At 43.8% G+C, this 27,466-nt stretch overlaps 1 protein-coding gene and 1 pseudogene across 16 annotated transcripts; one reads left to right on the top strand and one right to left on the bottom strand.

The window, feature by feature from the left end:
* On the bottom strand, window positions 1–27,466 carry TEX36 (testis expressed 36). 16 transcript variants are annotated; one of them, XM_081533552.1, is made up of 8 exons: window positions 27,296–27,466; window positions 24,083–24,122; window positions 21,873–21,896; window positions 20,615–20,746; window positions 19,830–19,910; window positions 13,779–13,870; window positions 7,909–8,069; window positions 7,127–7,620 (listed from the first exon to the last, which is right to left on the bottom strand). In XM_081533552.1, the coding sequence occupies exons 4-8, from the start codon at window positions 20,693–20,695 to the stop codon at window positions 7,595–7,597; spliced, it is 441 nt and encodes a 146-aa protein (XP_081389678.1). In that variant the 5' UTR covers window positions 20,696–20,746; window positions 21,873–21,896; window positions 24,083–24,122; window positions 27,296–27,466; the 3' UTR covers window positions 7,127–7,594. The 16 variants fall into 16 exon arrangements, 8 of the variants coding, with proteins under 8 accessions (XP_081389678.1, XP_081389657.1, XP_081389674.1 ...); XR_014066532.1 differs by lacking the exons at window positions 13,779–13,870; window positions 21,873–21,896; window positions 24,083–24,122 and adding exons at window positions 1–174; window positions 10,847–10,962 and having other exon boundaries at window positions 7,381–7,620; XM_081533531.1 differs by lacking the exon at window positions 24,083–24,122.
* On the top strand, window positions 3,705–5,241 carry LOC145538550 (elongation factor 1-gamma-like; annotated as a pseudogene).

Here is a 27,466-nt window from a genome sequence, read left to right as displayed (position 1 = left end):
TTTCAACAATGCACCAGCATGGTATTTTATCTGTACGTGGGTTATGACTGCCTTCATCTGCTGCCCATGGTCCTAACGTGCTCTCCAGACAGCTGTGGGTCAGCATTTCGGATTGAAGGCCCCTGTTCCTCCAGGAGAAGGACAAGAGAGAAGTCCCAATCAGAGTAAGTCATCCTGGGGAAGAAGTGAAATCGTAGAGAATTTAGTTCTGGAAGGAAAAAAGGGAGGGCAGGGGAGGGGCTCTAACCCCCGTCCCAACTCCCTACCCTCACGTCCACCTGCACTTTAAGAGGATTTCATCAAGGACTCTGGGGGAAATGCAAATGACTAATACAGATGAAAACACACACACCTCAATTTCACTAGTAACCCCGGAAACAGACATTGAAGCAACAATCACATACCCCAGAAGGACTTCTTCAGGCAGGAAAGGTGTGGTCAGCATGCTTTCTCAGTGGGTTCAAGCTCATTTAATCCAAAATTTTACTGTTTATAGTTATCTGAGTATATCTCAAGTCTTAATTCAGATTTTTTTTTTAATTTTTAAGAATATGAGTATTTTTTGTCTTAAAAAAAAATAGTCTGTATTTAGAAATACCAGGGCTTCCCAGGTGGCGCTGGTAGTAAAGAATCTGTCTGCCAATGCAGGATACGCAAGAGACAAGGGTTTGATCCCTGAGTCGGGAAGATCCCCTGGGGGAGGAAATGGCAACCTGCTCCAGTATCATTGCCTGGGAAATTTCATGGACAATGTAGCCTGGGGCCACAAAAAAATGGACACAACTGAGTGACTGAACACACCACAGCTGTGAGATGGAGATTTCACTCCTGATCTCAAACACTCTGCTTTTTTTTTTTTTTTTTTCCAGAAAGGAGATGCCCCAGAGGCAGGTCTGGGGAGTGTGGGGATCCTGAGAAGATGCCACTGGACTTGGGCCACGAACAACAGACAAACAGGGTTTTTCCCAGAACTCCTCTTTCTGATAGGGTGTGGGAAATCGTTTGAGATAGAGAGAGCAGCATGACCCAATGTGGTGTCAATGAGCACCATATGCTTGGGAAGTGATGGGTGCTCAACGCCCAAAGGTGACCAAACAAGCGGATGGTTAAAGCTGCACGTGGAGGTTGATGCTAAAGGCCATGGCAGGGAGGTAAACTTGATTCATTGACGGGAGCCTCCAGTGTTATTTAAGCAAGGGCACCATGCAGTTGGGTGTGTTTTAGGGTCATCACTCTGAGCATGGTGGCCATGCAGGAGCAAGGGCATATGACAATAGAGGACTACACGGGAAAGGTTAACTGGGCAGTGGTGGTGGGAACAGAAAGAAGGGAATTATTACAGAGATGATTCTAAGGTGGAACGGCAGGATGCTGAGGGTGAGAGGGAGGGCGGAAGGCATCTAGCTTCAAGCTTTGGTGACTATACAGACAGCAATGTCTTTAACCAAAATGTGGGCTACAAGGGGGAGGAGTGCTTGAGCTCACATTTGGAATTGCTGAGTTTTCATGTTTATGGGACATATAAGGATACAGCCCAAACCCAGGCCTGCCTTGGGGAATATTCATCTCATTAAAGTTAAATCACTTTTGCCTGTCTGCATGTCTCTTCCCCACAGGAATGTAACCTCCCAGAGGGAAAGATTGAAGGCAGAAGGAGAAGGGGACGACAGAGGATGAGATGGCTGGATAGCATCACTGACTCGGTGGACATGAGTTTGAGCACGCTCTGGGAGTTGATGATGGACAGGGAGGCCTAGCGTGCTGCTGTCCATGGGGTCACAAAGAGTCAGACACGACTGAGCAACTGAACTGAGAGGGAAGCCGCTCTCCTTTATCTTGAATCTCCTGTGCCCCTGGAGAGGGTGCAGCCAGTTTTGCTGAATAAGTGGTTGTCTAGGTAAGTAATTGAGCAACAAAATACAGGCAAGGAGAAGGGAGGGGAAGGTAGAGGGCGAAGAGCAGAGCTCTGAGGACCACCATTGGGGAAATTAGTTGGGAAAAAAGGGAAGCCAGGGAAGGTGCTGGCGAGGAGCAGAAGAGAGGAGGCAAGAGATCCAGTCAGCAAATGCATCGACCTCAGTTCTTCCATGTCAGTAGACAGGGCAGCAGCAGCAGCGATGAGCCCCTTGGACACAGTCCCTGGACGGAAAGCCAGCACTGGCCTGCTCACCCAGACGGTGTGGGCTGCAACAAGTCAGGACTGGTTCTGTCCGCTCGTGCATAGTCTGCTCCCTGTAAACAGTCCCTGTGAGCAATCCAGCTCCTATCGCCCAAGCTCTTTTCAAAACAATGAGAAATGACTAGAGAAAGGAATCATACACTTGGTTCTTGGTCCTTGCCACACCTTTCATATTATACTGATGAAGAAAAAGTTTCCTAAGTATTATTAATGACCTGAAAGATTTCACTAAGTGGAGAGACCTGATGAGGGATTATTTTTTACTAATGGAGCTCCTTGGGACATCCGTAAAATTTAACAGTCCTCCAGATGAAAGTGAGACCCTCGGTCCTCTGACACTTAGTTGAATTTCTTGGTTTTTAATGGATTTGTTTAACGTGGGAAGCCTCCTGTGATGCTCTTTGTTCTGGAGACTAGGAGCTGCTAGACAATTAACTAATTGTTTTACTGATCGATATCTAATTTTTTGCTGTTGTCATAAAACCGAAGTAGCAGCAGAAAATGTAGAATATGGGGGGAAAAAAATCTCCCCGAACCCTGCCCCCATCACAAACATCTGATCACAATTGCACATTTCCAGTCCTCTGCCCTCAGCAGATAGTTTTGTAGTTGTAAACACAGGGGACATTGTGCCCTGCTTTTTTTCACTTAACATAATCTGATTCTCTTTTATGAGCAATGAAATTTGATACGAGGTGCTGCTCACACAGTTTTTTTTTTTTGAAAGACCATCATTGCAAGGATTGGTGAGTATTTTCTAAGCCCCATCGACTTCAGGGAATCAGGAAATTAAACTTTTTATTTATTGGTCTTTGACTTTCCCATAAATGGACACAGTTCTACCTTGTTTGACTGCGCTGTAAAAGCAGGCACTGGCTGAACAAAGGCCACGCCGATGAGTAATTAGGCAGCAGGCAGAGACCGGGCTGTGCTTTATGGGCCCATTAGTACTTGCCCAGCTGCTTTCAAGGTCCCAGTCTGCAACTTGGGCGTTAGGTACCTTTAGTTTCTTCAGTTTAAAAAAAAATGACCTACATGTTTTCGTTGCTGTTGTTTTTGTCCAAATATTTAAAGACATGAACTGATCTCTGCAGTCCTTTAAAGGAAAGGATAAACGATGGTTGTCACATATGCAATTTTTTTTTTTTTTTTACTGTGCTGGGTCTTTGTTGCCGCTTGGCTCTCTCGAGTTGCACTGAGCAGGGGCTGCTCTCTCGTTGCAGTGCGTGGGCTTCTCACTGCAGGGGCTTCTCTTGTTGCAATTGGAGTGCGGACTCGAGGGCATGCAGGCTTCAGGAGTTGCGGGTGGTGGGCTCCGTAGTCGCGGTTCCCAGGCTCCAGAGTGCTGGCTCAATAGTCGTGGCGCACAGGCTTAGTTGATCTGAGGCATGTCAAATCCCGGACCAGAGATCGAACCTGTGTCTCTTTCATTGGCTGGCACATTACTTACCACTGAGCCACCAGGGAAGCCCCTGTTTTTTTTTTTTTAAAGCCATGTTCTGGCCCCTCTCTCTGTGAAATCACCATGATGGTTAGGACCCTGTACATGTGTCCTGCCAGCTGGAGGGCCTGCAAGGCCCTCATTACCGCTCGGTAGAGCGGGGCTCAGGCCCCTGTGCTCCGGGCACCACCCCACTTCCATTTTGGCCAAACCACTTGCACCCCCCAAATTGCTCCATAAATTTCCTGCCAGCAAGGCTTTGAGGTGGAGTCTCTGTGTTGGAGGACAATGTCACTGCCTGCTACGTGAGCCCTGAGGACATCCTCCCGAGGCAGCGGTACAGCTGGGGCGGTGGGCAGGCTTGGCCGATGGTGGGGACAGTGTCCCCAGCCGGGACCTGGCAGTTCCCCTACTGGGGCATCATGCATCACGACAAGGAGGCCACAGAGAAGGAGGAAGAGGGGCTAAGACAGATTCTGGAGCTGCTGGATGCTGTCTTGAAGACTTGGACTTTCCTGTTGGGCGAACATGTGACGCTGGCTGCCGTTGTCTGCAGCCTGTTGGGGCTTTATTCACAGGTTCTGGAGCCTTCTTTCTGCTAGGCCTTCCCTAATACCAACTGCTAGTTCCCCACCCGCATTAACCAGCCCCAGTTGGGGGAGTTGAAGCTCTGTGAGAAAATGGCCCAGTTGGATCCTACATGATTTTGGGAAAGCCAGCCTCAAAAGGACACCCCATGGAAAGAGAAAGTTTCTCAAGAAGCCAGGCAGAGGCCCTAAGCAAAGCAGAAAGAGGAGAGAAAGGCAGCTGCCCTGCTCCGGAGGAGGAGCTGGGTGAATGTGAGTGGGTGCTGGCTGCTGAGCTGAAGGCCAAGGACCCTTCTGCTCACCTGCCCAAGAGTACCTTCCTGCTGGATGGACTTAAGCGCGAGTATTCCCATGAGGACACGCTGTCTGTGGTGCTGCCGTATTGGGGAGCACTTTGATCAGGGTGGGATTCCCTGGTAGCTTAGACGGTAAAGTGTCTGCCTGCAATGCGGGAGACCCGGGTTCGATCCCTGGATCAGGAAGATCCCCTGGAGAAGGAAATGGCAACCCACTCCAGTACTCTTGCCTAGAAAATTCCATGGATGGAGGAGCCTGGTGGGCTACAGTCCATGGGATCACAAAGAGTCGGACACGACTGAGTGACTTCACTTCACTTGATAAGGGTGGCTGGTCCCTGTGGTACTCCGAGTACCGCTTCCCAGACCTCCCTGAGCTGCAGCCTTGTCACTGTACTGTTCCAAGCCATCGGACAAACTGAGGAAGAATGTCTTTGCCAGTGTCTTTCTCTACAGAACCAACCACAACAGCTCCATTTCTGGAATCTGGGTTTTCCAAGGCTAGAGCTTGCCTTTCTGTGGAGCCCAGATCAGCAGGTGGACCGCAAGTCACATGTGTGGTGAAAACTGGATCCCGGCAGTGAGGAGACCTAGACGCTGGTTTGAGAAGACCCTTCCTGGGAAGGGGCCTTCTGGCATGTGGGCAAAACCTTCAATTAAGGCAAGGCCTTCACGTGAACATCTCTTGCCATTGCCTAGCTGCTATACCTGCCCTTCAAGGAGAATGGGGGTCATTAAAGGAAACTGAATGATGAAAAAAAATAAATAAATAAAAGCTGTGTTCTGAATCTGATTAATCTTGTCTACACTTGAGTTCTTGGGGACTTACAGTATTGATGGAGTGATTCATTCTATAAAGCCGTCCCCAGCTTTCTGGAGTGTCTCTTTCATGCTGAGTGGGGGCGGTGGTCTGACCTCCACACATTTTCGTGACATCCCCGAGAGACGATGTGGTTATGACACACTCCTCTGAGAGCCCACCGGGGTTGTTAATCTTAACTGGAGTCCTGGGGGGAAAGTGGTTTTTGCCTTGGGCACTTTTCCTCATGACATGTATCTCTTCATATATATTTAGTCCAGAGCAAAAATTGTTATCTTGTCTGCCTGTGATCACAGCTATTAACTCAATAACTAAAGGGAATCTATCTTCAGAGGAGAAAAATTGGGGAGTTCTTTTCTATCAGTGTGACCTCAATAAAACATTGTCATCTTTGTAGACCCATCTTTACTTACCTGCTGCAGCTTTGTAAAGCAAAATGGTCATTGCCGCTTCTCAGATGGAAAATGTCCATTTTATTAAAATCCAGAAGGTTAAAAAATGCCCCGATCTGCAGACACTGGTTTTAGTGGTTGGTGTTTTGAAACACTGTTCATCAGCACAATACAGCGTTGGTGAAGGACAGACAGAGAACTAGGTGTTGTGACAAGGTCAAGGTGAAAGGAATGGATGTGAGCCTGTCCCCAAGGCCCTGCAGCCTGGGAGGAAGATGAAGCAGATACTCAACAGAGCAGTGGGCTCAAGGCTCAGAGGAGAAAAAAGAAATGTTACCGTCAGCTTGGGGTCAGGGTGGAATGCTATGGTCTTCCCTTAGCAAGGCTGGATGAGGGGTCAAGGCCACATCAGACTCAACACCCACCCAGTGTTCCTCAGTTCTCTAGGAACTAATGCAATCCACTGTTGGTGCAAGAGAATTACAACTAGGAACCTGACTTTGTGAAGATACAATGGCAAAGAGTCTTGATAAGTAGTGAGCACCACCCCACAGCTCCATGCATCCAGGAGAAAAGACCTCAAAGGGGTCACCCTGCCGGCCTCACTGACCGGCCATTGGAGCCTCCCAGGTGGCCAGCTAGAGTGCCTATGTGAAGTACTCTCACCCTACTCCTGACACTGTGAAAAACATTTTGCATGTATCCTTTCATGAATGAGATAGTTAGACAGCATCACCGACTTAATGAACACGAATTTGAGCAAATTTCGAGAGACAGTGGAAGACAGAGGAGCCCTGCGTGCTGCAGTCCATGGGGTCACAAGGAGTCGGACATGACTTAGCAACTGAACAACAAGGCATCCTCAAGTATCATCCTTAATCCTAGGAGGTGAGCTCTATAAGTAGTCCCAACAAAAGAATGTGAAAACCATACTTAGGAGTAACTTGTCCAGTTCTACAAAGATAATAATTAACTGAGCTGGGTACCAAAGCTGTGCTCACCCAGTAAGCTAAGACCACCCTTCATAACTGCCCACTGCAAAGGCATTCTGGACACTCTTTTGAGAGTCCCTTCCAATAAAGCCTGTATGCTGGGCAGGTGTATCTTGGGGTGTGGGGGTACAGCAGGGAGGTGGAAGGGCACAGTCTTCTACTGTCCTCAAACACTGCCAGCATCCGGGCCTGAGAACCTGGCCATGTCCTGGTGTCAGCTCCTGCCCCAGCACTCCACCTGCTTTCTCACATTTTCTCCTGTTTTCCTTGCCCACCAGCCAGCGCTCCTTCTTTGAGGGACTAATGAGCTTCGGAGCTGGAGTTCCATTGCATCTCAGACTGGCCCCAGTTTCCAGGGCTCTTTCAACCTCTCTCCTTGGCGATGAATTTCTAGGACACTCAAATATTTACTCCTCATGTTGGCTCAACTATTTTATAAAGGTGATTTGTTAAACGAATAGCCAAATTAGATCCAGTTTTGATATCTTTGTAAAGGATCCAAATATGTTCACAAATATACTTTCCTCAATCCTGTGTTCCAATTCTATAAATCTGCTCGATGCATCGAACCATCATTGTACTACTGTGCATGCACACTCAAGTGCGCGTGCACACACACACACACACACCCTGCTTCTGTGCACACTCAGGTGAGTTCCTCTCCTTTCCCCACCTCTTCCGCAGCATCTTCAGTCCCCCGTCACTTCTCCAAAAGCGCTAGTGTCCTGACAGTGCGTTTCATTGGGTCTCACCAGCAGATCTCAGCCCTGGAACCAGCCAGCGCTGGGTGAATAAATATATCTGGGTGGGGCCCAGGCTCTGGCCCTGCTGAAGGCTCCCCAGGAGATGAGATGGACAACCGGCCCCAGGAGCCTTGGCTGGCTTCCTCATGACTCCGTCTTCTCACTCTTGCCTGCAGGAACAACTTACTATCATCGTTTTCTCCTGTCTCACGCCTGACCCGTTAGGAAACCCCAATGTAGGATCATGGATTCTCTAAATCCAGACCATCTCCCAGCTCCGGGGCCTCCTCCAGTTGGGGCCCTGCCCACCTTTCCCTAAGGTCCCACATCAGTCATCTTCTAGAGGGACACCCACTGTCTGCCTCCCTGTGAGAAAGTGGTCACTCCAGGGAGATTCAAGTCCTCCTTCTCCACCTGAAGATTCCTCTCATCTCCTCCCACCCCCTCATGTCACGTACCCCTCACCCAGAGGCGCGTCGCCCCTCCAGGCGCACACCCCACCAGACAAGCACCAGCCTCGCCTGCGCCTCCTCCATCTTCGGGCATCCTAGTCCGTGCATGTCCATTCTCTTCTTTGTTTGGTCTGTAAGCACTGCTTTTTCCTATGCTAATAAAAATCCTAAAAAAGAAAAAAGTGGGGAGGGGGTCAGGGGTTGGACGGGGAATCTGAAGACAGAACCAGAGAGGTGGTCATGTGGGAGGGACTCAGATCAGCATCACTGGCCTTGAGGATGGAGGAGGGGGCCATAATCTAAGGTTCCAGAAACTGGAAAGGGACAGGAAACGGATTTTCCCCTGGGGCTTCCAGAAAGTAGGACAGCCCTGCCCACACCTTGAGTTTTGCCCACTGAGAGCCTTTTGGACTCTGACCTCCAAACTGTGAAGATAATAAATCTGCATTGTTTAAAGCAAAATATATATATATATATGTATGTATATATCTCCTTCTGCTGACCTGTCCTCCATTAAGCTATCATTCCATCTCTTCCCTGCATATCCAGCCTCACCTTGAGTTGACCCTTTCCGCCCAGCTGTCTGCCGGAGGGCTCCCTCTGCCTGCCCCAGGCACCTAGAATGGAACTCAGCTGCAACCACACTAGTCACCTTCTCCCCCAATCCAGAGCCTTTGTTCTATCTTGAATAGCTCAATTTATCCGAACAGGGACTCAATGCTGCCTAACTTTACCCAAGAGCAAACCCTGTAACTTCACGCTCCCAATTATAAGGTGGGAAAACAGCAGACCTAATTCCATCTGCCGAATAAACCCTCACAATTACTCTATTAATTGTTAATTTCACCTATCATTATGCTTTCAGTAAGTCAATGAATAAAAGCAAAATAACTGCTTATATCCAAAAGTAATCAAAATGTATTTAGTGCTTTAGTAGTTTGTTTTTCTAATTTTCCTTTAATTAGCTGAGAAAGAATTAAAGTCAATTCCTCATCTCACAGATAAAAAATTAGACTCGGCTTTTGCCCTTACACATATCTAACTTTTAATGTACACAGGATACACAAATTCATAATTGTTCTGAAATGTAATATGTATCCAATATTAAATACATTTCTATGACATTTATCTTATCTCCCTGATCACAGATAATACAATTATAATTATGCCCTTTCAAGGTATCATCGCCTGATCCACACTTAATCAGCATTCTTAGCTTGAAATCTTGGCTATTGCACGCAGGGATGGCAGAATGGTTTTGTCCTCTGATAATCTAGATGATGTGCATTTTGAGCAAGTATGGACCTGTTGCTGTTCACCCTTGTAGTCCAATGGCCAAAGAAGGGGCTTGAAAAATAGTCATTGAATGATGGATAAACACATAGGATGTTTGGGAATGTCTTATGTATGTTCACACTGGTATCCATGAGAACACGGCCCACAGAGAGTGGAGCAATTGAGAGGGGTGGGGACAGGGCCACATTAGAAATGAGCTGGAAATCAGCCCTGATTCTGTTGGCCGACATATCTGCCTTAACCATCACCAACTCAATGGACGTAAGTCTGAGCAAACTCCAGGAGATGGTGAGATGGACAGGGAAGCCTGATGTGCTGTGGTCCATGGGATTGCAAAGAGTTGGACATGACTGAGCCACTGAACAACAACAACAAATCCTAATGGAAGAAGCTGAAGTCTCAGACAGCTGTCTATCAGCAGAGCCAAATCCTTCCTTTAGAGCTCTAGAATGTCACAGATATTAGGCACTGGTTTCGATACAAAATATGCTTTGGAGGAACAATATCATTTCTCCAGCGGGCTTATGTTGAGACTTTCCCATCCACTTTTCAACCCGCGTATGATGACATTTGTTGGAAAAGGATTGGATACACCACTCATGGCTGGTAACAGTCATGGAAGCTTAGAGGAAGGTTGTAACAGCAGGAGAATATTTAAGACAGCTTCAGTGTTTCTCTTTCAGCCTTAATGAATAGATAGCAATGTGTTCTTGGGCAGAAGAGGCTGTGTCCTGCTATGGTCCCGGATAACCCTGTGAACAGTTGTATGGCACCCAGGTAATGACCGAGTTGTTCCTTCTTCTGGGAACTAGGGTTGTCTGCTACCGATGATGCAGCCTGCCTGGGGCCCAGGCAGAGTAGAAACGACTGTCCTTGTATCTGAACGTTCTGCTCCTATTTGGTGGGAGGCGGGAGACGCTCCTGAGCCCGTATCCCCCAATTCGGAACTCGCGGATCTGTTCGATTTCGATGCAGAGAGAGAAGAACGCATTTGAAGTTCTTTTGGTTGCTGCGTGCAGAAATCACATGCTCCACCTCACACACTCACCGATTTCATAGAGCCGTCGTCAAACGAGTGAGTTAGGCTTTTCTTCACTCTACCATTCATCCAATGAGTCAGGCTCTGACAGGGGGTTGATTTGTTGTTTAATATTTGGGGGGATTATTTTGGTATAGCCGCAACGTGTTTACTCAAATACTGTGTGTTAAATGAGATGTTTTCATTTGTTTTGATACGTACTTATAAAGGCAACGTACTGCATTTCACACTTACACCGCCCTGCCAGGTTCACAGCGCCGCGGCACCCGGATTCCTGCAAAACCTCCCCTGTGTGTTTGGGACGCGCCAGCCTCGTTTCACCCAGAGGAGAGCAAGGTTTGTGCGGTGCTGTCAAGCCCGAGAGCCCAGAGCCGAGCTGAAGGGGGTCTTCCCCACTCACAGGGACCAAAGATGGTGGGTGGCAGCAAAGAGCTCAGAGGAGGAAATGTATTCTTCTTGCTTGTTTTATGGTTCTTAGGGTGTTACCATAACAGCATGAATTCTTCCCTGAACTCAGCAGAACATATGGGAAACCTATACTTAGCTTATCATTTCAAACCCTTCCTCCCCCACACCCTTCTCCCCCGCCAGGAGGCCTCAATATGGTACCATTTCTGTAGGTAAAATAAAAAATGTTGAATTGAGTGAGGTGGTCGTTCTTCCAGACTCATGGGTGAGCAGTGATGTGTCCTGAGCTTTGACTGGAGTTACAGTTGAGCACTAACCTGCAAAGACAAAATTGTTCTCAAAGGGGTTGTCGTATTACACATGGAAGGGGAAAGATGGCCACCACATCAGACTCAAGTGTGGAGCCACCAGAACAGAGCTGACTGTGGCCAAAAGTGGCCACAAAATATGCAATACAATGAGAGGGCACAGAGCAATCCTTAAAATTGGTCATAAATGTCAAAACAGACCACATGAGAATGTGCTTCTCTGCTGAAAAACGACTGTTTATGAGTTGATCTCGTACAGGAAATCATCACACTGCTCTTTTAAACCATCGAGTCTAAGGGTCTGTAGATGAGATTTTTGCAAGTATCAATTAGGATGTCAGATAGTTATACACGTGCCTTCAACACACACAGTAAGTAACTGAAGCTTCCTGGTTTTGGTCTCGAATGGATACAAGGCAGCATCACTCCAAACATTATTGAATTCTAAGCTGTCAGCTGTTCTTTTAGTGTCTAAGTCATTTCTAGGAGGGCACAAGTCCAAGTCTAATTCATTAAAACAGAAGAAATCTATAAACACCTGCATGTAATTGATTAGTAAGTTGGGGTTTCTTTAACTGGTTGTTTATTCCTCTGTTCAAAACAACACACTAAAGCAAAGAACCAACAATGGCACGTCATTGACATTTTGCCAAGTTATTAGACTTATTTTTGTAAAGTGGGTTATTTTATTTGGGATGTCAGCTTCGGAGCCCCTAAAACCTACCCCTCTGTTTAAGTGCTGTGTTCTTTTGATCTTGGCTCATTGGACTGAGAATTGTGAGGGCCTTGGGCACTGTTGCTTTTTACATAGAAATCAACTAAGTGAAAAAAGACTGGTTTTAAGGGCAAATTATCTAATTTGTGTTTCTGGAGATGGTAAATATACTCTTCACTCCCAAAGAATAGAGGCTGATCTTCCCCCATTCCCACGTCCCTGCTTCACAGAATTGCTGATTTGCTTCTATATACTTTTTTGGTAATTTTTAAATTTCATCACCAGTATATTGAATGGAGGGGGTGTCACTCTTTTTTTCTCAATTTAGTTATTTTCAATTGGAATATAATTGCTTTGCAATGTTGCGTTAGTTTCTGTTGTACAGCAGGGGATATCCCTCTTGAGCCTCCCTCCCACCCCCCCATCCCACCCCTCTAGGTCATCACAGAGCACCAGGCTGAGCTCCCCGTGTTACACAGCAGCTTCCCACTAGCGGTTTGACACATGGTAGTGGATATATGGCAATGCTGCTCTCTCCATTCGTCCCCCGCCCTGAACTTGAGAGTCAGGGACAGTGCAGCCTCCGAGAGGCTTTCAAGCACTCGCTTATTTTGAATATCTGCATCCGGGACCCAAGAAACAGAACTGGACACCAGAAGCTGCTCAGATGTCATCAAACCTGCCTGTAAATAGAATCTGGCATTCTATTAAACCAAACAAAAACAAGGCATCTCTTTGAAACTGGGGACAAGGGAGATCACCTACAGTTTCCCTCAAAAAAGGAACAGTAATGGGAATACCCGTGATCGCTAGTTTAAGATATATAAAATGATCCTGGATAGTCTCTTTATTTTAGTGCGTCATTTTAAATGTTTTGCTTTTTTCTGTTTGGCCACTGGGCTTCTCAGGTGGCACTAGTGGTAAAGAACCCGCCTGTCAATGCAGCACACGTGAGAGATTTGGGTTTGATCCCTGGGTCAGGAAGATTCCCTGGAGAAGGAAATGGCAACCCACTCCAGTATTCTGGCCGGAGAATTTTGTGGACAGAGGAGCCTGGTGGGCTACAGTCCGTGGGATCTCAAAGAGCTGGACACAACTGAGTGACTAAACACACATCACTGCACCCAGCACACTTGACGGGGTTGTTTATAGGGATTATCTGCCAGAGTTGGTCCACATGACATTCTTTGTACCAGTGAGTCAGATCTGAGTCTGCACCAAAGCAGAAGTATTGAGAGTACATGGTTACTTGGGCTGAGGGGACAGAGCACTGCCTCAGGGAAATGGCAATAGAGGAGCTGGGAGCCCTTCCCCAGAAGCAGAGCTGGTGGCTATACCCAGGCAGCACGTCCTGTCTCTCAGCCACCCTCACACCCACAGTGTGAGAAGAACATACAAACTGCTCACATAAAACTCAAAACCACTCAGTGTTAGCAGCATGCCGGAAAGGCAAGCAGGCATTGCAGTACCCAAGGGAACAAAATGGAGAAAAATCATGTATTAGATAAACAAAATTATTATCAGACAGAATTAAACATTTCATTGATACATAAGAGCCAAACAGAGACCCTAAAAATTAAAATGTTGTTTGGTTATAGGACAACTTAGTACAATGGCTAAATAGCAGAATGGGTCATGGAAGAGACAATTTGCAACCTAGAAGACAAAGTTTAGAGGCTATTCCAGAATCCAGTGCAAATATACAAGCAAATAGCAAATATAAAGGAATATTGGAGAGTCAAGGGAGATAGGTCCAGATATTTCAATATCTATCCAAGAAGCATTCTAGAAGAAAAGGGGGGAAAATGGAAGAGAGAAAATAATTGAAGAAAAATTTCTGTAACTAAAAAGGAACCCTCAAAAAAATAAAAACCCAAGGATTCTCAAATTGAAATATCTCACTGAATTTACAAGTATACATATCATGTAAATGTTAGACTTGATTAGCCAATTAACAAGTTAAGTATAATCTATATATGGTTTTGTAGTCAGCAAAAGAGGCTACACGCATAACACACACACACACACACACACACACACACACACGGTCATGCAGGTAAAGCTGGTAAAAATTTGAATAAGGTCTGTGGATTGTACCAACATAAATCACCTGGTTGTGATATCTGTGGTAGGTAGCATTCTAAGGGGATCCTGTTGACCCTCATTCTTTTGTAATCTCATGGCCTTAAGTGTGGGCAGAACCTGTGAATACAAAGCAATGTCATTTCCATACTTAAGTTATATAGAATTGGGGATTTTCGACATGTAATTAAGGCCCCAAGTCCATTGATCTTAAGTCATGAAATTTGCATTTTTGCCACAATAAATTACATAGAGCACAAGCCTTCATCAAACACAGAACCTGCCCCATCACGATTTAGGGCTTCCCAACCTCCAGAATTGTGAGAAATCAATGTTTATTTTTAATAAGCAAACAAATAAAAAGATACGGAGATTATCCTGGGTGGGTTAGAGCTAGTCATGTGATCCCTTAAAGGGGCACAGGACTCTTCATGGTGAGAGAGGGTACAAAATGTGAAAGGGATATGAACTCCTTCTCTGGTTTTGGAGTGGAAGAGACCATGCAGCAAGGAAAGCAGTAACTTCTAGGAGCTAATAATGTGAAGACCATGATGTAGCTACACAGTGGTATTTGAAAGAAACAACCTTACCTGCATTTACAAGAAAACAAGAAAGGCTACAAAGGATTGAGTTATGCTTTCACCTTGAGAAGCTAGGAAAAAAATCAAAATAAGCTCAAGAACAAAATTAGTAAACATGAAAGCACAAATTATCAAGATCAAAAGCAAACAACAGCAACAAACATGTAGATTTGGTGAAGAGAGCAAAGATATGTGAGCAACATTCAGCATGTCAAAGACAGGACATAACTTCAAAGCATGAAAGAGAATATATTAAAGCACCACAATTTTTAAATCCATGTGAAACAGATGACTTCCTCAAAAAATAAAAATGTCCAAAACTAGGGAAAAAAAGAAATAGAAGCACCATACAGACCGATCTCCATAAGATATATTGAAAAGATGTTCAAAAATGCACACCTGTAAGCTACAACAGGTCCAAGAGATTGCATGGCAAATTCTATAGACATTTTCAATTTATATAAGCAGTGTCAGAGCACAATAAAAATAGATCTTAAGATCCTAAATAAAATATCTGCATATCAAATCTTGGATTTATCAAAAGAATAATACATCATAACCAGCTTGAGTTTGTCCTCAGAACGCTAAAATGGCTCCATGTTAGAAAATTCTTGAATATATGTTATTATATTAACAGATCAATATAGAAAATTTACACGATCATCTCAATAAATACCAAAGTTTCATTTGCTATTATGTCACCTCATACACAATAAGAACTACAACAAAACTGTTCAAATCATTCAATAATCTCAAACAAGAGGAGTCCTGAGCAAGGCATCGTTTTGCTCTGTCTCTGTCTCAACACACACCGTTAACAAACACCAGTGGTTCCAGAAGCCATTAAACAAGAGATTCTTACATTTTACTACATTAATATACATGCAAGGCTAAAATATGGTACACATCACACTAGTGCAAGATGTTAATAACAGAGGAATGTCTCAGGAGTGGGAATATGGGGGAGAGAGGGTATATGCTTTCATTTAATCTTTATAAAACTGCTCTGAGAAATGAAGTCTATTAACATAAAAATGTATGTGTCCAAGTTTATGCATCAACAAAGAGGAACAAAAAACAACCAGCTACAGAAAACATTTGCAACATGTATTCTATCTCACAATCTGTTTAGCGAAGTGGTAAATTGAAGCATGGCCTCTTTGAGAAACTTTGAATCAAAATTTAAAATCTACATACTCTTCAGTTGAACAAGTTTATTTCTATGAGTTTAACATATAGAAATATCATAGCTGAATGCAAATGTTTATCTATTAATGTGTTTATTTCAAATTGTTTATAGTAGGAAAAGACTGAAAACTACCTAAATGATTGTCAAAAGATTAAGGGACTATGACATATCCATGTAATGAAATACCAACCAGCCATGTTTCCAAAAGAGAAGTAGATTTGTAAGTACCAAGAGAAAATGCCATATTCATAAGTGTGGTTGGTAGTGGTATGGCAGAAAGCAGCAGTGGCAGGTGGAACCATTAGTGTTTGTTGAGGGTAGGTGTGTTTAAGAGACAGAGAGGGAAAATCCATGCCATAGCTTACCAAGAGAAGGCTGCATACTAAAAGAAAGTCAACAGGCAGATGAATGGATAAAGAAGATGTGGTACTACTCAACCATAAAAAAGAATAAAATAATGCCATATGAAGCAACATGGATGGACGTAGAGATTATCATACTAAGTGAAGGCAGTCAGACAGACAAATACTATATGATATCACTAATGAGTGGAATCTAAAAAAAATGTGACAAATGAACTCATTTACAAAAAGAAATATACAGACACAGAAAAAAATTATGGTTATCAAACAAGAAAGTGAGGACGGGATAAATTACGAGTTTAGGATTAAAGGCTGCAAACTACTATATATAAAAAGACAAACAACCAGGTCCTGCTGTATAGCACAGAGAACTATATTCAATATCCCATATAATAATAAACTATAATGGAAAGAATATGAAAAAGAATATATACACATATTATATATATATATATATGTATATATACCTGAATCACTTTGCTGTACACCAGAAACTAACACAACACTGTAATAAACTATACTTCAATTTTAAAAAAGTAATGACTCTTTAAAAAGGCCACAGAACTGGAGCTGGGAGAGAAAATGGAGACTGGGAGTCAGGAATGTGAAAGAAATTACTTTTTACCATTTATTTTTATTTAATTTGAAATTTTTCCCATGTACATGTACTTAAAGATATATATCTTAGGGGGGAAAATCTAGGAAAGTAAGAATGCAAAAGAATATTCTTACCTAGGTAAAAGTTGCCTATCTCAAACCCACAACAATAGTCAGATATCAGAGTGACCCATTAGAATCAGCCCTGATAAATTCAGACATAAGAAAGCGTATGCACTATCTGTGCTAATATTCAAATTGTACCTGATGCAAAAAGATGGGAGGGGCTATATATGCTAGAAATGATATAAATTATCACATTCACAAATGATATAATTATCCACATAGAAAATCCAAATCTACTGAAAAATTAATAAAACTTTATTTTTATTTTATTAGAACATTTTTTACTTATTCTAAGAAGTTTATCCAGGTAGTTAAATACAAGATTCACATATAGAAATCAATAGCCTTTTTATGCATCAGATAAAACTAACCAAAAAGTATAACTTGAACACACACATACACACACACACACACACACATACACACATACATTCAAAATAGCCACATTTCAAAGTACACAGGAATAAACATAGAAAAGAAACGTATCGTACTTTTGTGATGAAAATTATACAATTTTACTAAAGAATATAAAATAATATTTGAACAAATGGGGAGATATACCATAGTATAAAGATGTCAGTTCTTCTATAAATTAATATCTCAATTCAGGGAAATTCCTATCAAATTGCCAGTGGATTTACTTGAAAGCTTATTCTAAAATTCATCTAGAAAAAATACTTAAATAGAAACAAGTTAATTTTGATACAGAATGAGGGTGACACTGTTCCATTCAAAGGGCGATAGAAATGACCCCTGAGTGGGAAAAGATGGTCAACTTCACTAATAGAGAAATGCAAAATAAGATAACAAGATAGTTTTTGTCCTTAGATATCTTTGAATATCTAAAAGATAATTTGGGGGAGGAGAAAAACAAAAACTCACAGATACTGTTGGTGGAAGTTTCATTGGTCCAGGCTTTTTTTAAAGGGGATTTGGCAGATTAAAACAGGGAATTCCCTGGTGGTCCAGAGGTTAAGACTCCACCTTCCAGTGGAGGGGATGGGGATTCAATTCCTGGTCAGGGAACTAAGATTCCATGTGCTGCACAGTGCAACCAAAAGTTAAGAAAACAAACAAACAAAAACCATGCGTATGGTCTAATCTAGCAGTAACAAGATAACTTTCAGAGCTGACTCCAGAGTACATGTAAACACCCCCCCAAAGAGCCTGATCAAGCATGTCATGAAGCACCAAGTCTTTCCAGCCCCAAACAAACAATTCAAGTGCTCATTAGGAAGACAGTTTTTTTTAAACATGGCACATCCATCTTAGGAAATACAGTGCAGTAGTTTAAAAAGCAAACCAACCTATTCATATTGACATTGCAAGAACTTCAGGATCACTTATGTACTGCAAGAACACGTGTTCTATGCAACAGTTGATGTTCAAAATCTGTACATAGTTGTGCACATACATGTGATTGTAAATGTACAGAACAAAAACAAATGGTGAACTTTTTTCTGGGGCCGAGGATTAGAGGTGTGGCAAAATCAGAGGGGACTCCAGCTTCCTCTACTTTGCTTGAAATTTCAAGATGAAAATGTAAGCCTATATTAATCATGTAGTTTTAAAACTCTCCCTGAAGTTAACATGGCAATTTTTAAATTTAAGCACATTTTCCTTTCAAACATATTTATTTAAAATGTGTATATCATCACATATCTTTATTTTAAAAGGGCCTGAATATTTTTCAACCTTATTAAAAACATACGAATATTTTCAAGGTGGGGGAGTAGTAGGGTTATCTGTTGTCATTCTGGTTTCTCTATACAAGGACTTTAATCTCTATGCTATCACTGCAAGAAAACATCATCTCAGCATTAAGGCACATGCAGTCTACATTCTCTAAATAATTCTAAACAAATCTGATATTGAGCATCAGTGCTGCATCAGTATGCATCTACATACTTGTAGAATGTCCAACGAAATACCAATATTGCAAAACTCATCAAGGATCTTCTGGAAGGGTTATGGCTCCAGTGGAGAACTGGCCTTTTTGTTAATCATGAATCTTACTTTTGGATTCTTTTTCCAAAACTCTGTATAGCTTTGCTGGGGCATAAATTTAAAAGTGTTCCATATCTCATGATGATGTCTTGGAAAACGTCTGAAAATTGGGACTACCACAGCTTCCTTATAGACATATGATATTTGGTTATTTGAAAAGCCATCGAGACAAGATGGAATATAGTCACATGCCCAAAGATTGAAATTTCTTGAAACATGTTGCCTTTTTTCTGGGGAGATCTTCTTACGTCCCAGGCCCTGGAGAAGGATCACAAGCAGATTAGGAGGAAGATATTCAAGGCCACGCAGTTTGGAGGTCTTTAATAAAACCACCTCCACGACATCCTGTGTTTAAATGACCACTCTTACAGGAGGCATCCTTTATCAACTTGTAGGAAGCTGTAAATTGACCACCAAAGGGACTGGGCTTCTAGAGACATGGACAGCTGAACCAGAGAGACCCCAGGCTGAACAGCCAGGAAGCCCGAGTAGGTTCTCTGCACCCAGGAGGCTGTATTCAGCCCCCACTGCACCCCCAGCACTGAGTTGGAGGGCTCTTACACTCCGAGAGATCTGAGGATTCTCTCCCATCCCAGAGGATTCCCAGTGAAGGCAGCAGCACCTGGGTCTCTACCCACAAGCTTCCTCCTCAATTCTTACTAATGTGGCCATTAGAAAATTTACAAATTACACATGCAGCTCGCATATCTATTTCCATTGCACAGTGCTGTGTTAACCACCACTAACCAGCGCTATCAGACTTTGTTTTTTTCGGGGATGGGGAAACAACATCTCCAGGAACAAGATGACTGCAGTTAGTAGGGACTCCTTTGTATCATGAAAACTCCCCATCCATTCCTTTGACGCCTCCTTATGGGTCCTGGCTCTGCCGTCTGGAGAAACACATAGGCAATCCTTCCTTCTCATGACAGATCTTTACCAAAAAAAAGCTTGCAAATTAGACAGTTTATGGGAAAGCACTTGCATAAGCATGAAATTCACAAAAACCTAGGCAGAAGGGAGGCTGGTGTGGATTTTGAAAGCCACAAGGTAATTTGAGAATTTTACGCTTTTTCTTTTTTTCCTGGTAACCTGTTACGAGGCTTTAATTTTATTCCAATTTTGAGGCCAGTCCTCAATCTTCACTAGGTCTCAGAAAATCAAGAGCCCTGATGTCGCTGTTCATTTTTTTTAGCAACGTGGAGAGAAATACTCACAGAGTCAAGGTAGAACCCAGAGTCCTGAAAGGTGTGACGATTGTCGTGATCAGAGAAGGGGAAGCTGTTATTTACTGCTTGCTGGAAAAGAGTGAGGGGAGAGAGAAAAAGGCACACATCAGAACTGCAACAGGCTTCCAGAAGCTGCCTACAGTGGCCTGGAAGGAAGACGGAGGACGCAAGTTGACCTCTAATTGAGAACTAAACCCAGCCACAGCCATGGAGCAAACAGCACAGAGGCAAGGGCTTAGCTGTGTACATCAACTCAAGGCTTTGAAACTCAACTTCATTGCCAGCTTTCTTAAAATTACAACAAATTCTGTTTAAAATACCTTATCGAGATGCAAAGTCAATAAAATACCTTATCGACTTTCAATACCTGTTGAAAGTCAGCAGGCATGGAATTGAAGGCTGGAAAGGAATTCTGAAGCCATCTTCTTCATCTGGTCAATAAAGATTCTCGTAGAGCAGAGCTCTCTGGTCCAGGGCGGCTAAGTGTGAAGTCAACCCTGCTTCTACCTCTGGCCGCCCCTTAAGCTGCTCATGAACTGGCCAGGGAAGTAGAACATGCGTGTTAAGAGCTCTGTCCATAGAGGAGTAACTTTATCATCTGGACCAGGAGGTAGTTCCTTCTAGAGAGTATTTGAAGAGCCATAGTGAGCAATTATGAAGTGAGGATGCTGCCAGAATGTAAGGATCCAGGGAGAGCTAGTGAGCAGTTCCCTCCAAGCAGTACCACCCACTTGGAGAGCCACGGGGGCACGTGGCCAACGCCCTGGACTCACCTTCTCCCGCACTTTGTAGATTGGCGGAAGTTTCTCCTCCACTTGCCGAGATAAACGTGGACTGTGGGACTCTTTCAACATCGTACTTGTGATGGATTCTGGCGTCTTTTGTGTTAGTCCAATGTGAGGGAACTGGAAAAACAGCACACTCCTTGATTAAAACCAGACACATCTGAATCTCAAAGCCAAGTATCAGGGCTTCCTTTGTAAAAGGATTAAAATGCAATTTGGGTGCTTCTGGCATGCGATGGAAATGGCATAATTTTCGTAATTTTCAAGTATCCTTTCCAAGACAAAAAATATTGTCATGGCCCAAGGCCACCACTGCCAGTTGTTTCAAGTTACAGGGGCCACCCTGCTGCTTGGAGCCTGGAAATGGTTCCGTGGCCTGGTGAGGGGGGTGCGGTCCCATGAGAGGGAGCCAATGAGCTCCAAGGAGACAGAGTGTGTTATTTGAGACCTTCCTGGTGGTCAGGGAGTGCCCCATACTCGGGGCCAAGCGTTCAGCCCATGTTCCCAGGGGTGAGCCAACCTCCTGCAGGTAGGAGGTGGACCTTAGGACACAGGAAGGTGAGAAGGGTCGTATTGAGTTTCTACAGAAAATGTAGAATGGGAAGATTTTTTGGATGCCAGGGGTAAACTGGGAGTGGGCTTTAGTATCTCCCTGTGAACAGGAAGGAAGGAAACAGGACTGGGTAGAGGAAGGTGGTCCCAAAGAAGGTCTAGACCAACGCCATTGGGAGCTCTCGACACGGAGTGGCTTCTCAGAGTCGGCCTGATGGAGTGAGAGGATTGGACTCTTGTGTGCTCTTGTCCATCAGTCACTGGGTAGGAGAGGAAGGTGGAGGACCCAGGAAGCAACTGACCTTGAGGAAGCAGCTCTTTTCAGCCAAGGAGTATCTAGGGTTGGACCCCCACCCCCCCACAAGCCACACTCTCAGCAGCTAGGCCAGGAGTCCATTCCCAAAGAGGGATGTGGGTCCTGCTTGATGGCCACTGTAGCTCACCCCAATTTTACATAAACAGCACATCTTAAAAGCCACTCCTACAAAGTGGCCTGTGAAGTGGCGATCTCTAGGAGAGGAATATGAATGGAAACTAAGATACAAACAGAAGGCAAGACCCCAACGCTTAGCGAAAATTCTCGCAAAGGGAGGTGACATAATGTGGGGGTGGGTCACAGACAATCGATTCAGCATCCCTGGGTCCACTCCCAGCTCTCTCTCCTACAAGGTCCGCCTTCCACAGGAGACTTAACTTTTCCAGGTCCCAGTTTCTTTATCTGTAAAGTAGGAATAATAATAATAACCTACTTGATAGAGTGCGTGCATGCTAAGTGGCTTCAGTCATGTCCAACTCCTCCCAAACCCATGAACTGTAGCACCAGGCTCCCTGTCCATGGGATTCTCCAGGCAAGAATACTGGAGTGGGTTGTCATGCCCTCCTCCAGGGGATCCTCCCAACCCAGGGATTGAACCTGCGTCTCCTGTGGCTCCTGCGCTGCAGGTGGATTGCTCACCATTGAGCTACTGAGAAAGCTCCACCTGATTGAATAGATGTGATTAAAAGAGAAAAATGCGTGCACCCAGAGAGTGTTCACTAGCTGTTGACAGGTTCTATTCTTGCTCACAGCTGTCCCCTCCCTTATCCCCAAATCCGCTGTCACACCAAAGGCCAGTCCTTCCTTGTCTTCGGGGTTATAATGACATTGGTTAACACTGTTGTTTTCTCCCATTCCTTCTCAAGTCGTGATATAACTTTACGTATAACTATGGCTTTTGTTTAATCTCTGCACAAGAGTGCATTTAGTATGCTACGATTTATGTCAAAAGGTGGAGAGATTATATCATCTGTGTGGTACACTCAGTGGGGCATTGTTGGCAGAGAAAATGAGAAGCAATGGTTTATATGACACATAGCAATGTGGAAAAGAAGAAACAGAGTGAGCTCTGTAACCCAACCCCATTTACGTAAATAGATAATCCATGCACACAAAACAACACTACATAATTTACAAGAACACATCTCAGTAACAGAGCTCCCATTAAACACATGTGAGTGGCTGCCAACGGGGTGAGCAGAGCAGGAACAGGGATCAAGGGCAAGGAAGTGACCTCATGAACCCACCACCATCGTATGGACTGGCCCTTCTACGGATGAACAACAGGGTCACTTTGGAGAAGGGCGCCAGGGAAAAGGAAGGTTTCCTTGCCATCGTTTAAACATGTCTTAACTAAGTGCCTCTATTACATTGTCTCATTTTTCACAACAAAAATAATCATCTTTGTTTTTGATTAGAGTTGTAATACTTCTAATACATGGTTTTAAAAGTTCAGACAATGAAGAAAAACACAAGGAAGTAATCCCATGCAGGTTGTATCAGGCTTCCCGGGTGGTGCTAGTGGTAAAGGACCTGCCTGCTAATGCAGGAGATGTAGGGGACATGGGTTCCATCCTGGGGTTTGGAAGATCCCCTGGAGGAGGGCAAGGAGACCTACCCTAGTCTTCTTGCCTGGAGAGTCCCATGGACAGAGGAGCCTGGTGGGCTACAGTCCGTGGGGCCACAAAGAGTCGAACACGACTGAAGCAATTTAGCATGCACACAGGACTGTATTATAAATGTGATTTCAAAAGATTACAAATACCTTAAAAAATTCAACAGTTAACTTTTTGGGAATTCCCTGGCAGTCCAGTGGTTAAAAAAACAAAAACAAAAACAAACCTCAGTAACTTTTGGTTACCCTCTCCTTCTTCTTCTTGTCAGCCAGATAAAAATAATAACAACAATAGCTCTCATATGATCCTTCACAAATACCTGTACCTAAGAAGGGGACTTACACTGCTATACAAAAATTGGACCATATAACTCATACTATTTTGTACCTCGCTTTTATTTTTTTCCTTTTTTATTGGAGTATAATTGTTTTACAGTGTTCTGTTAGTTTCTGTTGTACAACAAAGTGAATCAGCTATAAGCACACATATATCCCCTCCCTTGTGAGCTTCCCTCCCACTTCCCCATCCCACCCTCTAGGTCATCACAGAGCACCAAGCTGAGCACCTCGTGCTCTACAGCATAACTTGCTTTTCTTGCTTAACATTGTTGTTCCTGTAGTTCAGTCGCGCAGTCGTGTCCAACTGTTTGTGACCTCATGGACTGCAGCACACCAGGCTTCCCTTCCTTCACTATCTCCTGGAGTTTGCTCAAATTCACCACTTAACCATATACCCTAGAAATTTTTCAGAGTCAACCTATACATTTCTAACTCATTCTGCATTATATATATTTTTTATGTTTTTTAAGCAATTTTTCAGTAAGTATAAATAATACAAAGGGCCTCCAGACTCAGAGCCTTTCCCTTTTCTCTTCCTCCAGTCTGCTTTTCCAAGTTATGGAGAATCAGGCCATGAGTAGGGAGTTTTTCTACATCTAGAAGGGTTCCTCTCACCAGCTGAGTGACGACTTACTTGAGTTCATTCGTATTCTGCAAGACTGTGGACTAAATCACTGTAACAAAAAAAAAATGGCTCTAGCATTGTAATTTCACTCTTTTAAAATATATATTTAATGGCTATAACATGATAGCTGTGAAATAAAGCCTTCTGTTAGATATTGTAACCATGAAATATAGCTTTTTAACTAGTTGGCGGTGAAATTTTTGCTGCATTCAATCACTCAATGATTGAAATATTAAACAGGAAGGTGAACGTGTGTGCAGAGTTCCTTTTCTACTCGGCAACAGCCAGATCACCACCAGCAAGGTCAACTGTGAAATGATTGTCACCTCCAATGTGGCAATTACTGTCTCCCAAATGGGCTGCTGCTGACGCAAAACCAACAATTTCTTTAATTTTCCAAACTTGTCTACAAGTTACTTAGGGAAACTTCATGTCAGCACTATTTTTTTTTAAGTCTCTTAGGTGCCAGCAACAGAAAGGAGACCCACACCGTAGGCTCTGTTTAGACTTTGGGGAGATAAAGTCTTCCTCCCTAAACTGGGTCCTGGTACATTCTTGGGACCCCCATTCCCAGGATAGGAAGAGACATGCTCTTTCTTGATTTCTCCCTTATTATAGAACACTGACTTTGGGGTGGCAGTATGGCTGGTTTAAAAAATACTTCATGAGGACTTCCCTGGTGGCCCAGCAGTTTAAGATTCCACACTTTAGTGCTTCTGCTGCAGGGGACGTGGGTTCAATCCCTGGACAGGGAACTAAGATCACACTAAGATCGAGGCTTGGTCAAAAAAACAAACAAAAAAAACCCCTCCTCCAACTCCCTTGCAGCTAAATTGGACACGTGACCCTTGAAATGAAAGCGTAAGTCTATGGGTGGGGCTCCTGGGAAAGCGATTGTTTTCTCCAGGAAAAGGGGCGGATGTAGCTGACAGGCGCCTTCCATCTTTTTGCGATTCGACTTTCTCCTCATTTACCTGCCTGAGCTGACACAACACTGAGGGTGATAGGAGAGGCTGAGAAGAACCTGGGCCTCTGAAGACACCCCAGGGCATCTGTACCAGCCCTGGACTGCCTCCTTCTACGCTAGTTTTGACTCCAAGCGGGGCCCTGGGGGCTTCCAGGCCCAAAGCCATTCTGTGTCCCCCCAATTCTTTGATGACAGGAAATAGGTTTCCTTCAGCCTCCAAGACTCCCCTGAGTTCTAATGGGCAGATTCAAGCAGTTGTTAATTAGGGAAGGGAGGGGATATGAGATCAGGGAGAAACAAACAGTCAGGAGAAACACCAGTGTGGCCTTGGGGCCAGCTCCTGGTTCCCCACTAAGGGATTCACATCACAATAGCTTTGAGTTCTTTTGCAGATACTGAAACCCCTCAGGAGGGAGAAGTCAGTGGTTAACGATGGTATGCGGCCCACAAGTGCAGAGACCTCAGACCAGCTGGACCCGAAGGTTGGTGATGCTGACTCTCACTTACCTCACCACCAACCCATCAGAAGAAGGTCCACGAGCTGATCACGCCCTGTTTGAACCATTACTGTAAAACTTCTCACTATTCTCTCCAAGCTGGGACATACGTTTTCAAGGCAGGAGTCGACTGTGTCCTCCTTTATAAAGTTATCCTTTTTTACTCCACCCAAAACCCTGTTTCTGAGATTCGATTCAGCACCGGTGCACAGGGCAGCTGAGTTTTCGGCATCGATGTTACTCGAGAAACACAAACCCTTTTCTGGTTAAGGCTCTGTAGTCAGCTTTTTATAATAATATTCAGGCAAACATAATCCTGATATTGTAGATGATAAAAAGAGGCCAAGCTATTTAGTCTGAGAAGCTTACACTTGTTTCTTCCTGACCAGTTAGTGTATGTAGTTCACACTACTTCTCATCTTACTTTAGCTGCCAGGAAACTCAGAGTCAAATTTGTTTGACTCCAAATATCTATTGTTTAAGCCATATGGCCTGCATATCTATGTTATATATTTTATATATTTTCTATGTTCTATGTTTCTATGTTATATATTTTCCCAGTCTCAGCCTCTTTAAAGTATATTTAAACTGGTTCTGAGGTTTTATTTTTATATACTGTATTTTGAATATTTTCCATTCATTACTTTAAACCTTTGTGGAACAGAGCAGGGTACACAACAGGAAAGAAAATCAGTATAAATATATATCCTTTGGGATCTGAAGGGGGTTGGTTCCCCTCATCCTATCTTGTGGGTACCACAACCCAGGGACGCTCAAGTTGCTTAGTTTCCCTTTGTATCCATGGGTTCTGTATGGTGGACACATATCACATATATACACATATATACACATTATATCACATATATACATATATATTATTATATAATAGTTAGCAATGGTGTTTCCATGCATTATACTAAGCACCTTTGTTCCAATTGTCTCATTAATCCTCACCATGGCCTCTAACCTTGGTATATTTTGCTTACATTTAACAGATAAAGAGACTGAGATTAAGCCTTCAGGCCCCAATTTTCCAAGGTATTTTCCATTTTTTTCCTTTTAAACAAATCTTAAAAAAATTTTCTATGTATTACTGCCCTAAAAGAGGTAAATACCACTGTTTTCTGTGATACAACCAGCGGGGAAAAAAAGACAAAGATACCAGGTCCATGGAATTTATATTCTAGGAGGGAGAGAAAAGCCACACATATAATAAATTACATAGTATGTCAGAAGATGCGTGCATGCCTGCTACGTTGCTTAGGTCGTGAACAGCTCTGTGTGACCCTGTGGACCATAGCCCGCCAGGCTTCTCTGTCCATGGGATTTTCCAGGCAAGAATACAGGAGTGGGTTGCCATGCCCTCCTGCAGGGGATCTTCCCGACCCAGGGATCAAACCTGTGTCTCTTATGTCTCCTGTATTGGCAGGTGAGTTCTTTACCACTAGCGCCACCTGGGAAGCCCATGTCAGAAGACAGATGTTATGAAAAATAGAAAAAGCAGAGAACACAGCAACTACCTCATGGACATTCACAAGATACCAGTCTGCTGAGCGGTTTATGCACAGACTAATTTCATTTGATCCAAGAATCGGATATGAGATTCCCATTTCACAGGTGAAAGAACTGAGACGGGGTGAAGGGATCTGTCAGAAGTCATACTATGGTAAGTAGCAGCAGTAGGATCTGAGCTCAGTTCTGTGCCTGACCACACCCCTGTGGCCTGAGAAAGGTGAGAGAGGGTGTTACCCTTCTTACCCATCTTCCGTCCTTGTCTAGGGGTGGGTTGAAGCGTCTCCCTTTGACCATTTTGTGCAGGAAACTGAAGGGGGCTGAGACTGGCGCTCTTATCCCTCCATGGCCTCATGAGCTCTACACCTGGGAAGCCACTCCTCCTTGTTCCTGGCCTCTAATTCGCAGGCTCTACCT

The sequence above is a fragment of the Giraffa tippelskirchi genome, chromosome 2, assembly GCF_054371585.1.
Source record: "Giraffa tippelskirchi isolate mGirTip1 chromosome 2, T2T-mGirTip1v1.2.pri, whole genome shotgun sequence".
NCBI lineage: Eukaryota > Metazoa > Chordata > Mammalia > Artiodactyla > Giraffidae > Giraffa > Giraffa tippelskirchi.
The sequence above is the reverse complement of the archived record's forward strand: the minus strand, read 5'-3'. Positions and strand labels throughout refer to the sequence as shown.